Below are 14,903 nucleotides of genomic sequence, written 5' to 3'. Positions count from 1 at the left end.
ATAGCATGGTTCTGTTTATTGAGGGAGTTGCATCCTCTGCTGTCTGTCTATTCTCTGAATGAGACAGGAAGAAAGAAGAATAACATGAGATAGCATAGAGAGATAAAGAAAACGATGGTTGGAGGGAATGAGAGAAAAAGAGAGAGAGAGGGGGAACGGAAGGATGTAGTGTGACGAAGGGGTTGATGAAATGGATTTCCCCTCTAGTTGCCATGGCAACAGTGGTAGTGGATGAATGATTTTCAAGTACAGTCAGGTAGCTGCGAGGAATAGGCTGAAGAGAACAGGACAGCACAGCTTTAAAGAGAGGTGGAGCAGGATTTTCTTGCTCACGAAAATGTTCATTGTAATTGCTCTCGTCCACCCACTTTGGGACAGACAGCTGTACTATGAGAGACTTTTTTTTATGAAAGCAACCCACAAACACTGCTTACGCAAACAAAACCCTCAAGATGATGCAGTGACGTCTTCAATGCTCATACAGACATTCTCTTGAAACACTTTGCTAGTATTGGTGCTTCCCAGTAAATGTCTGAGGAACAAAATTCACGGCACACCAAACAAATAAAAAGTGCATTATCACATAATGCACATTTTCCTAGTGACCAGGTAAAAAAGGCAAAATTTGAAAAAGGTAAAAAAAGGCAAATTTGGCAAGTACTATGTGATTCATTTTATGCCCACATTGCATTAGCCTATATATTTGCAGTATTAATAATAGTCATCAGTTATGTCTGTTATTTGTTTCTTCTTTATTTAAACAGTTTTACACATACAAATAAATATTAATTTTGATATTGATTCATCTCAGCCGTCTAATAAAAGCTGTTTTATTTGACCATGGAGTGGGTTGTTGGTCAATAAAAAAGGTTGTAAAGGTAATAAAAGTCTAAAGGTTGCACCTATACCATGGACCAACTATAATGTGGGTTCAAACTGCAGAGCTTTGAACGTGAGTCTCTGAGAAATATCTTCACAAACATAAGGGTTAACTGAAACTGATAGTGCTAAAAGTATTTTAGACTTGTTGACTATGTTTTACAATATGTCAACTCTGCAAAGAGCATAAAAACAGTGACACTTAAAAAGGGTGACATGGACAAAATACATTTTGTTTAATTCAAAGTTCACTGAAGGGGAAGGAAAGCAGTGGACAACAAAAGCCAAACCAAGATGTAATGGCACCATGTAGTGGCTAACAGCATAAAGTGTGGAGCCCACAACAGCAGTTTTACAAGAAATGGACAGGAAATGCTAGTTTAAACAGAAAGAGAGCATTTAATCATCCTCCCAGTAAGAGAAACAGGAATTTATTAAACAATTCATGGTAACAAGCATGTGCCATGTTTAAACAGCTACATAAGTGTTAAAATCGTTGTATAGCGTATAGCTCACAAGAAGGAACACGGAGGACATCTGCTGGCCAAGATGTGTCACTGCAAAGAGAGGACTATCTACACATAGACTGATTTTTTTGCAGAATAGTTAGCAGCACACAATGCATTAGAAGACATACTTCCTTAAAAGCAACAAATATGTTATCTATCTATAAAAATAATATTATGAATTATAATTTAGTTGTTTTTTAAAAGAAGTTTGCCTTGCTTCAATAATTTATAGTGTTAGTGAAATGGACACATGCGAATAATTTTGATTAGTCAAAGTATGCCAGCTGAATCTTTATAAATTTAGCAAAGATGTCAATGTATTTTATGTCTTTTTAGCCCGCACAAGCAAAACTGGGCAATAACAAATCTGGGCTATTAGCATTTGACACTGGTTCACGGTATCAAGTCCCCGAAAAAAATATTAAAGTTTCAAAACTTTTTGTTCTAAGTTCAGAGAAATATGAAATCGATGTTATGGATTACAAAGTTCCCATATTGTGACTAAACATTGTGTTCCAAATAAAATAACACTGCAAATACACGAATTCAAAACACACTTCTCAATTTATACTGAACAAACGTTTATATAATAAACCATAACATTACATAAGGTAATCAATATCAAGCAAGAAAGAAAAAAGGTTGCCAGCACTTACCCCTTAACTAAAGAGAAGAGTTATTGAGTTAGCTGACGTTCGATTACGCATAATTGGGGCGGGACTAAACCCGTTCAGTTGCCGGGAACGCAAATAGCACGTGGTTTGTAACCGGCTGCGCCTGCAGTTGATTCACGTTTTTCCACACACACAGTTGAGTTGTAAGATGGCGGCGCGGTGGGGAACAGGCGAGGAGATGTTAAAAGCCTGTAATACTCAAATGTTCTCCCCGGTGAATCTTGACGAGGTGAGAACTGCACATACTGATGTTTATATGATGTTGTGTCAGAATGAAATCGATGACATTTATCACTGTGCCAAATATTCGAGGTAAATACGCGATTATGTGCAGGACTTTGTGACACGTGGATGCTGATGCACCATAATTTTTTTTCACATATGGCAAAAAAACAGAAAAACAAACAGATTTAGCACTCTCCAGGTGTTGCTAGATTTCGTACGTGTACTGAACTTGCTTGTCAAGGGATTGATGCAAAAGTTTGGTCGTGTTAGATGATGTTGCCACCCATTTGCATTCATAAAAACTTTATTACTCTAGACCAGTGATTAAACAACAAAATATAGTTTTTTAAAATAAAAATAAAAATAGGACAGTTTTGCTTTTCGTAAACAAATGCATTGTTTTGTGGCTTTAATGTTATCGATATTCTGCAACCAGGAATTGTTAGCTGTTTGAATGTGTCACTTCTGAAGGAGAATTCCAATGTATTTTGAAATTATTTATTAGTAAGTTCTTAGTACACATGCCATTGTTGATCAAATATGGCTTTTTTTATTGTTTGTTACATTTTCAAGTAACTCTGACCCACGTGGCTGACTCAAATAATGAATCTAACAGTGTTTATGCATGGTCGTACATTTAACTTAAACATTTAACACTGAAAATGTGATTTATCAGGCCACGGACACTTTTTATGTATTCTACTCCGAGTGTTTGGATTTATCACCTATTCATTTCTTATATGGCATGGTCGTGACTGTGAATTAAAAAGTTAGCCCCATGTTGTTCAATGCGGTTTGCGTTGACTAGCTGTCCAGCACGTGGTGCTGGTATGAGTGGGACAGTCATTAAGGCCATGTGTATTTACTGACAGCACTCTTAAATTCAGCCCGTTTAGTTTTTAAAGCGAGGACGATTTGTTATCAAGCTGGCCTAAAGATGCAATATAGATATATTTTAAGAAAATGACAGTGGCCATGCAGCATGTCTGGTAGCGCACGGCGTGTTTTGAACTGTGCCGGTGTTGGGTTTGCCCAGTAATGCACTGCGGCAGGATGACGTGTGTGCGCAACACGTGGTTGTAGCTACAAATGAACGCATTTATAAATTGAACGTGCTTGCATTTTATTATTTACCATATTATATTTATCACATTTTTAAATGCCTATTTACAATTGCTCAGATTTGAATAGCTTGTCTATTCTTTGAGTTTTAGTGTTTTGCTTTCAAATTCATGAGCATTATTAAAATTATTCATACAAAGAGAGTTGATATTAACAATGTTTCACTTCAAGTCATGTGAATAAATTATTCTATGAGCTGTATTAACACCAAAGCTGACCGTAACATCAGCTGCTGCAGAACAGGCCAGCGATTACACGCCTTAAAGGCAGCACATTGTTTGCAGTTGTTAAAAATGGGAACATGAACTTGTTTACAAACTTAGCTAATGCATATTTCACCATGCAGTGATTTCTGGTTTTAGAAGCATATTTCATTCTGAAAGTATTGTTTAAAAATATGATATTTAAACATATGATTATTAATACTAATGTTAAGAATTTTGTGTAGCATCAGCCAGATGTGAATGACTATTTGAAGTCTTGAGTTTCAGTTGATATTTTTCTATGGAGTGGTCTGGTGATGGTCAAGCAAGACCAAACATTAAAGTCTCCATGAAATAGAAATGGACATTTATTTTTTATGGAATATTACAGGCAGAGATCCTTCAGGGAAGCTTCACTGGAAGCTGTCTGGAGTATCCCAGCATTAACAACGGAGATGCTCTGGAGGTTTTACATGGCTGCTTGGATCCTTCTATTCTGTCCATTTTTGAGGACAACCCCACTGGAGAAGTAAATAATGCCTTTATAAAACTGTTCATTGCATGATTTGGAATTTCAAATTTCATGTCAGTCAGCAATGGTATTCATAAAATGTTTCCTTTGTTTTAGGTTAAATGTAATATTGATGAGGAAAGTGAAGCAACACTGCTCACAGCTCTCACTGAAATACTTGACAATGTTGATGATGAGAACTTGTCCCCTTTTGACACTCTGCCGGATTCAGACCTGTTCTCAGGACAGAAGGGCCAGGAACACTCACCGGTGAGTCTCCAGTCGGTCTTCACCTGTCCAAGCATGTCAGGAATGCAATAGAAATTTTTTTGTTGTTTTTTTGAATGGCTTGATGCATTTTCAGATACTTATTTTCCTTTATCCACTCTAGCTGAGAAAGTTGTTTTCACGGTCTCCTCCAGAGGCACTGATTCATGCAAGACAATTTCCTGGAAAGGTATTTAAGTTCTGAATCTTTATTCCTCATCCATTTTTGAAAAACAACTAAATACATAGTTTCATTAGATTTGCTTCTTTTTTTTTTTTTCTTTTTTTTTTAAATATATAACTAATGTGAGACATATGATGTTTTGTTTTAGAGTCTCCCACGAATGCAGAGAGTATCCAAGCAGAACAGTGAAGGAGAAGAGGAGGAAGATGGGGATGCTAGTTTTTCAAACCCAATAGCTAATATTGATTTATCATCACTGGAGGAATTTGATTGGTGCCTTCCAGTGTCCTTAGAACAGGATGGAGAGAGCATGCCTGTCACTCTTAGCGATTTAGTAAAACACATGCACCCTTACTGCATGACATTATGTGTGGAAGGAGAAGAGGGTCAAGAGCATCTCCTGCCCGAGGGGGGCCTCGTGCTAGAAGTGGTTGATCAAGGAGAGCATGGAGAGCCCATCCTGGCAATCCCAGATCTCGGCATCCCTTTTTCTCACACAGACTCTGCAGAAGGAGAGCAAAGAGTCCCGGAGAAAAGCATAAACAAGCTGGAACCAAAGCCCGAAGATGGTACTGAAAAATTCCCACCACCTTCTGAAGTATCTCTTGTGGAAGAGGAGAAAAAGGTTGGCAAGTTATGTAAAGGGAAAAAGAAATGTAAACCTGTTAAAGCTGATCTGGTTGAACAGAGGATTTTAAGAAGCTCAAGAGTTAAAGAGGAGCCCCAGAAGAAACGGCAGAAAGAACAAAAGAAGAAAAAGGTGACTTTTTCACATGTTCATTTATCGGCAGAGCCTGAGAAACCCAAAATTGTTTGTCCAACACAGTTGATGACCCCTGAGCCACGGGTTGAGAAGGAGCACATCATGACCCCTCATGCTGAAGCAAAAATGACTGACTCACAGCCAGAGAACAAAGCTCTTAAAAAGTCTGTAGAGGAAGAACCACCCTCAAAACAAGAGCCTGTTAGTGAGCAGCATGCTGTTTGTCAGCGTAATGAAACCAAGCCCAAACCTCTCAGTTTACAGCAGTACCGTCTCCTCCGCCAGCAGAAGAAACCAGACCCTGTGGCCAAAACGGAGGATTACAGCACTAAATGGCCCAAGTTGCCTGAAGCACCCAAGGAACTTCCCCCAATACCTTGCCTGCCAGACCCAAACCCCAGAGACCCACGTAAAACCTTGCATACTCCTGTTAAAAAAGACCTTGCACCTGAAATCATGCCTGCATGGCACCCGAGAGGCCCTGCTGCTCCCCCAACACCTGAAGCATTACTCATCCCTCCAGCTTCACTGATGGGTTCCTCTAAGAAACCTGCTACTTCTAAAGCATCAACCCCTCCACCTTCAGGTACATCATCTGAAAGTTTACCCCTTTCAGTACACTCATCACCCCAGAAACTACCTACTCCCATCAGCGTGCCACAAAACACTATTCATACCGAGACCTCTACCCCGATCATACGTGTGGCTGAGGTGCCTCCTGAAAGGATGGTTTCACCACCAGTGACTGACTCAAATACTAAATCTGGAGACTCTCACGGTCTCATTGCACCTAGTTATAAGGAATGTTTACATAGTAACCCCAATGCTGCTCATGTGTGTGAAGGTGTGCCATCTAAAGATCCCTCAAGGCCTCAGATGATCACTACACCAGTTCAGTGCTCAAACTCTATTCCTCTTAAACCTAGTGCTGCTGTGCCTGCAAAGAGAGAGACCGAGCAGGTTGTTTTGACCCCCGTGTCTGATCAAGCCAAAAACACCCTGCCAACTAATTCTAAAAAGCTGACCTCACGGTTACTGCCTCATGTTGCACCGATAGCTGTTCAGCCGTTTTTCTCAGCTCAAGTTCAGGCTAGAGTTGTTGAACTGGCAGAGCAGATGAGGATGGTTTCTTCGGAGATCACCAAACCCAAGAACACCACAGTTGAGCTGATTGAGTCATTCACAAATGAAATTGGTGAGCATTTTTCCGTATGTAATTAAAAGTTTCAGTTGATTTGGATTATAAAGAACTTTTTCTTTCAGGGATTGAAGCTGCTGATCTTACAAGCCTCCTGGAGCAGTTTGAGGAGTCTCAGAGTAAGTGATGTGTCTGAGCTCTTTTTCTTAAAGTATTTGTTCTCCAATTTCTTTGGAAACCAGTGCGCCTCCTTAGTGAACACATACACCCATACTGCCATCTTTAGAATACAGACCATTAGTTTGTAAGCAACCAGGCCACACTAACATTTGAAGCTTGGAGAAAGTTGGCATTCCTGGGACTAAGGAATTTGTGTCCATTTTGCCAGGTCAAGCACAGATTGCAAGTACAGAGTTCACAGTTTAACTTGACCCAGTGGGTTAGATAAGACTGTTGTCACACAACCGTGTTCATCTTATCTTGATGTATTAATGGCATTCGGTTCAAATGAGGTAAAATGGCCTTAAGGTTTGTTCCCTTTTCCTAGTGGAATTGTTTAACCAAAATGGCGTAGTTGTTGTAAAATTATAAAACATTAACCAGTCATATAGAAAAAGTCAAGCTTCAAAAAAAAGAAAGAAAAGAGGGTGTGGTATTCCTAAAGGTGCGGTCAGATTTACCATTGCTTGGCAATTTCATGGGCAAAATCCAGTCATTCCAATAGGAATTGGTCCCTGTGGAAAATAGGAAACTTAGCTCATTTTCTAGTTTGTGAGTTCACTGCGGTGAAACTTTTGGTGAAAGTTTTTGCTTGAAAGTGACTTCTGTGTGAGTTCTGCTTTATACACCACAATGTTATTAATAATAGACAATGAACATTTTTGCCCACGAAAACGTGCTGAAATTACACTAATGTGACCACACCTTAAGGGTAGGGTCTGTAACTTTAAGAGAGGGCGTGGCTTTAATGAAAACAGCTGCAATGTGCTAATGTTCATTGAACTGCTGGAATTCTGCCCTGTTAACAAAACCATTTTAAAACCAGTTGGCTGTCTTTGTCTGAGGACATGCAGGGGCTGAATACTGACTGTGTACCCATTAAACAAGCATTTATCTTTAGTCTGCTGTTTCTCAGCTGTTTAGTGGGGACGTTTTGTAGTGTATCACAATACATGCTTTTTGTTGTAGCCGTGTTCTGCTAAATGCTGAACAATTTGATTGTTGCAGTTATTTTAAGGGTCTGTCCCACTTTGACCTCCTGTATTTGGTCATTCACAACCCTCCTTTTTTTTTTTCCAGCAAAAGAAGAGCCAAGGGTACCGGAGGTCTGTGGTAGAGCAGCCGCTGTAGGAAACTCCAGGTGAGTATCATGAGGCAGAGTGATGGAGTTACCCTACAGCCCTTGTGCTGCTCTTGCACCAAACTCAATGTTTGTGTGTGTGTGTGTGGCCATAAGCCACATTTCACCAAGACCTACCGAAACAAATGAAGTCTCTCAACATGACTTCAGAATGTGAAGGTGGCCATTAGAGACAAACATGAGCATAGCTTGTGTCAGTCTGAGTGATGTTTTAATAACATCAGCAATTCAAAGCTTTTGATGTTGCCATTGCAAATTATATTTATTCATTTTATTTTCTTAATTCAGTTATGAGCAGCAGGTGGAGACTAAGGCCCTGGAGAAAACCCGCAACCATGACCTGGGAAGCACAGCAGGTAAAACAAATAAAAAAATAATAATTTAGTGTGCAATATATTTTATATACACTATTCAAAAGTTTGGGTTTGGTAAGAAGTCTCTGATCACCAAAGCAAAATGCAGTAAAAACTGTAATATTGTGTAGTGTAATATAATTACAATTTAAAATAACGGTTCTTTATTTTGTTATATTTTAAAGTTGTTTTTTATTCCTGGCAAAGGCAAAGCAGAATTTCCAGCATCATTACTCCAGTCTTCAGTGTCATGTGATCCTTCAGAAAGCATTATAATATGCTGATTAGCTGCTCAGAAATGTTTCTTCTTCTTATTATTATTATTATTATTATTATCAATGTTGAAAACATTTGTGCTGCCTAATGTTTTAGTGGAAAGTGATACTTTTTCAAGATTCTTTAAAAGGTTAAAACAACAGCAACATTATAATGTCATTACTGTCATGGATGCATCCATTTAATGCATCCTTGGTGAATAAATGTTAATTTCTTTTTAAAAAAAGTATTGCTAACCCCAAACTTTTAAATGGTAGTGTACTTATAAAATAGCTTAATTTAAATAAATTGCGTATGATTTGATCTATTTTGTTATATAATGCAAACGCATTCCTATAGAATATGCAAATAATAAAGTAATAAAATTAATAAAAGTTAACTCTTTTTATCTGAATCATCCCATAGGCCTTACACCACCTGCCACTCCCCCACACCAGATGTGGAAACCCATTGCACCGGTTTCTTTACTGGGGAAAACCAAGAAGTCAGAGGTCCTTAAGCCAACTCCTAACAAGGCCATTCAGATAGAAGCAAAACCACTCCCTTCAAATAAGCTGCGCAGCAAACCTCCGACCCCTACTACCTCTGGGCAGACTCAACCTTTCTCCCTTGACCATGACTATTGCCTCCCTCCAAAAGAAGCCAACCAAAATGAAGTTGGCAGTCGATGGAATGTCAAACAACAGCCTAGCATTGTAATCAAGACTGTCGAGCTGTCCGCCATTAAGCCGACGCAGAACAGTGTCTCCAAGGCTTCATCAACTCCAGTTACAGAAGGAAACCTCAGCTTCATTAAACCTTCTGCAGATACAAGGTGCACATTAAACAGCTCTACCTTGGTGACTCCAGATGCCTCTCCAAACAGGCCTGACACTGAAAGCTCTTTACTGGATGAAGCAAAAGGCAACCAGCAAAAACCTCTGGACTACTCTGAGTGTTCCTCCAGACAGTACCAGCAGGACAGAGGCCGCACAAAGCGAAGATACAGAGCCCAATCCTCTAGTAGCTCAGAATCCAGTTCTGAATCCTCCTCCAGATCACGTTCACCACCCAGGAAAAGGTCTGCTTTGACGTTGCCTATGGTTATTATACACATTTATGATAATTCAAAAGTAATGTTGAAAGCACAGTATCCTTTTTTTTTTACATTTACAGATACAGGTCTCGTCACTCCAGCAGCAGATCCAGTTCTTCATCTCTGTCTCGGTCTCGTTCCCGATCCAGCTCCAGGTCATTTTCCCCACCCCGTCGGCGTCGATATTCCTATTCAAGCTCACGCTCTGGATCTTGGAGTCACAGCCGCTCTAGATCCAGGTCCCGCTCTTCTGATTCTCATGGACATCTGCGTTGGAAAACTCATAGAAGGTGAGAACTGGCATGTTAGCAAATTTGCTGTCATCTGTGTATTTTCATTTGTTATTTTTGTATCATTGAGATACTATTATAGTTAAATATTTTGAATTAGGTTTTTTGATTGTAATTTTAAAGTTTAGTAATGTTGATGCATATTTGTAATTTATTTATTTTTGCTTTTAATGTGTCTAAAGTTTTTATTAGTTTTATTACATTTTAGTGCATTGTTAAAGTTAGGATGAAACAAAAGTTGCAATAGCATTTTCTTCTCTATTGTGACATTCTGCATATCCAAGTGAAACTGCTTGAACAAGAAGGGCGGGATTTTGTCCATCAGGAATTGTTTGGATGGTTGTGGTTTGCCATTGCTGTGATCTCATGTGAGAGAGAGGTTGTCTTGTCCTGTCCTTGCGCCAGTAAACACGTCATCAGAGGCCCGTTTACACCTGGTATTAAGAACTATTTGTGTCAATCTGATTACAAGTGGATGACACTAAACGCGTGTAAACAGGGTCTAAAACATTTTGCGCTTGTCCACGTTTGACCACTTCCAGGGGTGGTTGAAAACGCATTTGACTAGATTGCTTTTGTAGTGTAGCCTCTCATGTGTTCTAATAACCGTAAAAGACTGCCTTCTCTCCACCTTCTGACCTAACGCGTAATCATTATGGTAAGAGGTAGGCAGGCGGGATTTTAAACTTTGTCGGCTGAAGAACCAAGTTTGGTTTGAAGACGAAAAATTTACAAAGCACAATTTTCTCACCATTCCTGATTTCTAACACACTCACAGCGTTCGGCGTGGTCTTGCAGCAATCAGAGAAGAAATGATAGCTGCTGGCTTTGTATGTTTTATTTCCTTTTTTTGTCATCTCCTTTCACATCCATTAGATTTAAAGATCTGAAAAGCCCATACATACCCACCCATAGAGCCCAAAAGTGGACTAAAGAGACGGATTAAAACATCAGGTGTAAATAGGAATCCCTCGTTTACTTGTGATCCGATTGAGCAAAATGCATCTTAAAGTGCCCCATTATGCTATTTTAAAGTTTCCTAATGTTGTTTGAGTCTCCTACGACAGGTTTACATGCATCAAAGGTCAAAAAGTTTCATTTTCTCATAATACATATTTGCACATCACATTTCCAATGATTCTCAAACGACTCGTTAGACGAATCAATCTCTCTAAATCCCTCCTTTCCGCGAGCTACTCTGATTGCCCATTGCCAAAACAACGCAGCTCTGTGTGTCCTGAGGCTTCCTACACCGTAAACTAAACACAGTAACGAACAATGACGTTGATTTTACCATATCCTAGCTCGAGTCCGATGATGAAACACTGTAAGAACTAGTTATTCAACCCGAACCTCCATCTCAAGGACGACTCGATCAGGACGTTTCTTAGTGATACGCTACTCAGTTTGAGGTACATTATGAGATGTTGCAACTGTAATGTTAATTCCTCACCATCGGCATTAAAAAGTGCATGTCCATCAACCTATTATTTTACTTGTGCTTATTTATTTACCGAGTATGTTTCTAATTTATTGCGGTGAGCGTGGAAACTGTATCAAGAACAGTGCATACATTAGGAAATCTTGCTCCATGCTTAATCTTTCCTCAAAGTAGTGAGAACGACAGACAATCTGCATTAATAGACAGTTTTGGTAATAGTGGCACACAACTGATTAGCAGAAGTATTTCAGTTAGACGGTAATAATGTGAGTAACCATTTAGCAGGAGACCTACACAATATAAAATTCAAAACTAAGTATTTTGAACACCATATTTCAAGAGGAAGCGGTTTGCAAATCCTGCATTGAACTCCGAGATTTGAGAAGCAGTCGTCAGTGAAATAAAGGTAACAGCAAAAGTTTAGGATTATACTGCTGTGATATCGTGGTAAAGATGACTTTTAACCACTGATTCTTCACATGCTCGTCCTTGGGCAGTGAAAAAAAAAAAACTTGCTTTACCTTCACATTATAGAGCACAGAGTCTTCTCGACATGATGCTATCCAGTATCCACAGGAATCATCTGCAGTGTTTGAGGGCGTTCAAGTTTTCCCTGGTGTGTGCGCACACAATAAGTGGGCGGGCAATATGCTAATGTTTCGTCTTGACATCACAACGAAACGGCTTATGACTCCTTTGAAAAACGATTCATTTCATTGACTTGGAGTCGACTCTTTTGAAAGACTAACTTTATATATGGTGCACTTTCAGATTTAAAACTTTGCAGGATGCTTTCATTCACTTAGAGCTATGTTACACTCTACATGAAAGGTCATTTTCAAAAATCCATTATAGGGGCACTTTAATACCAGGTGTAAACGAGTCCAGAGAAGAGATGTCACTGCAAGATGGAGAGGAAGTTGCTTTGATTAAAGATTATGAAGGCACATGAACTTGAAAAAAAACATATGTGCACAGATAAATCATTTATAATTAATATTGCATTATTACATAAAAAAATAAGAATTGATTTCATGCTGACTATATATTATTTCAGTTTGTTTTTTTAATGGTTTGTGTTAGTACAAGTTAACTATATTAACCCTGATATGTTTAAACTTTTGACAGCCCTAATCAGAGGCCCGATTACCACCTTTCACCAAACTGCAATGAGGATACAAAGATGCGCAAAGAGAAAGCCATTGTGAGTATTTCAATCAAGGAAATATCTTCATTTGTTCCCAAAGGCAGCTTGGTGACTGATTTCTGACATTTCAATTGCAATGTTTTTTAGGAGGAGCGGAGAGTTGTTTATGTTGGACGAATTCGAGGAAGCATGACTCGTAAGGAGCTGAAAGAACGCTTCTCATTCTTCGGAAAGATTGAGGAGTGCACTGTGCACTTTAGAGAAAATGGGTATGGCTTCTCTGTTGTATTTATTTGATGTATTGTTTAACATTAACTAGAGGATTGCTAACACTCCTGTTATTTCAGAGACAACTACGGCTTTGTTACATACTACAGCAAAAAGGATGCGTTTAATGCTATTGAGAATGGAAGCAAGCTGAGGGAGCAGAATGAGCTTCCATTTGACCTTTGCTTTGGAGGCAGGAGGCAGTTTTGCAAAACCAGTTATGCTGATCTTGGTGAGCTTCGCATCGTTAGCTGTTCTCCTTCCATTTAAAGTAGTGATGCACCAGAATGTATTTATTACCGAAAACAAAATGAAAGCTTTCATTTAACGTTGATGTAGTCAAAATGAGTCTTTGGAGAAGCGCTAATTAAATGTCACTGTTTCAGCCATACAAACCTATTTTGGCCGAAACTGAAAATTGGTTGAGATTTCGGTGCATCATTAATTTAGTCATTGAAAACATTCCCTATTAAAGCCTCCAGATGTGACCAGTTTCTTTTTGATCACTTTCAGATTCAAACCGGGAGTATAATCCAAAGCCTACAAAGGGCAAATTTGATGCACTAGACTTTGACACTTTACTCAAGCAAGCTCAGAGGAACCTGAAAAGGTAACGAATATTCAAGCCACCGATGAGAAGACCTATTACCTCGGAGCGAAATGCTGCCCCACACTTCCAGTGTTGGCTCTCAATTACTGTTTTTGTTTGTTTTGTTTTTCTATTTGTGTTTTTTGTTTCTACAAGTTTACACCTTCTATTGAAGTGAAGATTTGTAAGAAAAATCAAAAGTGCAAAAAAAGATCATGAAATATAATAAAACTCTGGAATGAAAAAAAAAAAAGAATTTTTTAAAAAGAATTACATTTATTTAAATGTTTAATCTGACGCTGAATGTTGGATACATTTTAAAATGAATTGAATGGAAACATTATGTTGGGGATAATGGGTTTATAATGCTGAATTTATTTCAATCTAAATAAACCTAAAATATATAAATGTTTTTTTGTTGTCTCTTTTGTGATTCGAAATCTGTTTCATTCTTTTTTTGAGGAGACCTTTGCAGTAGATTATCAAAACATTTGTGTTAATATGTTGTCCAAATGAGCAACAATTGATTTGAAATAAATGGTGTTTTGGGGGGTCGTCTTGATTTTACAGAAACTTGAATACATGAATGCAGGTCTTAATTCGCCCTTACTCAAATTAAGGCCTTAAAAAGGTCATTAAATCAGGACAGAAAGTCATGGCATTAAATGTTGCAAACAAAAAAATGAATATCTTCCTCTGTAATTTGTCATGTTTTCCAATACAAATATCTAAACATTTAATTGAAGATACATTTATTGAGATGCAAATAAAAATGATCATGAGCTTATTCTTAAAACATTAACAAACATCAACGAATTACAAAACTTCTGAGCCCATTGGCAGATTTGTTTTAATCATAAACTCACTTCATCAGTTTCACAGAAAACAAGAATTCATATTTTATGTAAAATGAATTAAAAAGTAATGGATATTTGATGGAAGTTGTATTTTCAAACTCTGGAGTGTTGCTAATATAACTCGTGTCTCTCCCTAGACATTTACTCTGATGTATTGTGTTCTCTTTGATTTACTTAAAAAGTTTTAAATGTAAACCTTGAAGAAACCCTGAATGTCTTTGTTCTGCTGAACACAAAGGAATTTATTTTGAAGAATATTTGTGACCAATAAGTTGTGGGGCACTTCCATAGTATTTTTTCCCCATACTATGCAAGTCAATGGTGCCCCACAACTGTTTGGTTACCCATACTCAAAATATCATTTGTGTTCAGTAGAACAAAGAAACTCATACAGGTTTGGAACAGCTTTAGGGTGAGTAAATGACAATTTTATTTTTTGGGTGAACTATCCTATCCCTTTAGTGGAGGATTAGGTAATACAAGTGAAATGTATTTTCAAATATAATGTGGATTTTACAGCAACTAGTGTGAAATTGACATCACATGACATACGTCTCGTATAAACCCGGCCTGAGAGATGATTCATTTATGTCTTCCACAATACGCTGTGTTGAAACCTTTTACAGTTTATGGTTGAAACCTTGAAACCAGCGCTAAAACAGTGGACCGAACCATTCACGACATACAGAGGGGTGACATTTCCTATGCAATAACCCATTGGCCGCTGAACGTGACAATTAAATATAGACCACCTTAATGAATTTATCTTTAAA

The 14,903-nt window shown here is 38.3% G+C and overlaps 1 protein-coding gene across 1 annotated transcript; it reads left to right on the top strand.

Annotated features, from left to right (window-relative positions):
• The first annotated feature begins 2,164 nt into the window (after positions 1-2,164).
• pprc1 (PPARG related coactivator 1) lies at positions 2,165-13,684 on the top strand. The gene is made up of 14 exons (XM_079856005.1): positions 2,165-2,291; positions 4,004-4,141; positions 4,241-4,393; positions 4,515-4,580; positions 4,723-6,532; positions 6,601-6,654; positions 7,775-7,835; positions 8,124-8,191; positions 8,870-9,524; positions 9,620-9,829; positions 12,399-12,474; positions 12,565-12,686; positions 12,765-12,916; positions 13,198-13,684. Exons 1-14 carry the CDS (start codon positions 2,211-2,213, stop codon positions 13,296-13,298), a joined length of 3,747 nt encoding a protein of 1,248 aa, XP_079712131.1. The 5' UTR covers positions 2,165-2,210; the 3' UTR covers positions 13,299-13,684.
• The last annotated feature ends 1,219 nt before the right edge of the window (positions 13,685-14,903 follow it).

This window comes from Squalius cephalus (genome assembly GCF_949319135.1).
Source record: "Squalius cephalus genome assembly, chromosome: 21".
NCBI classification, from domain to species: Eukaryota; Metazoa; Chordata; class Actinopteri; order Cypriniformes; family Leuciscidae; genus Squalius; species Squalius cephalus.
This window is presented reverse-complemented; position numbering and strand designations above follow the sequence as displayed.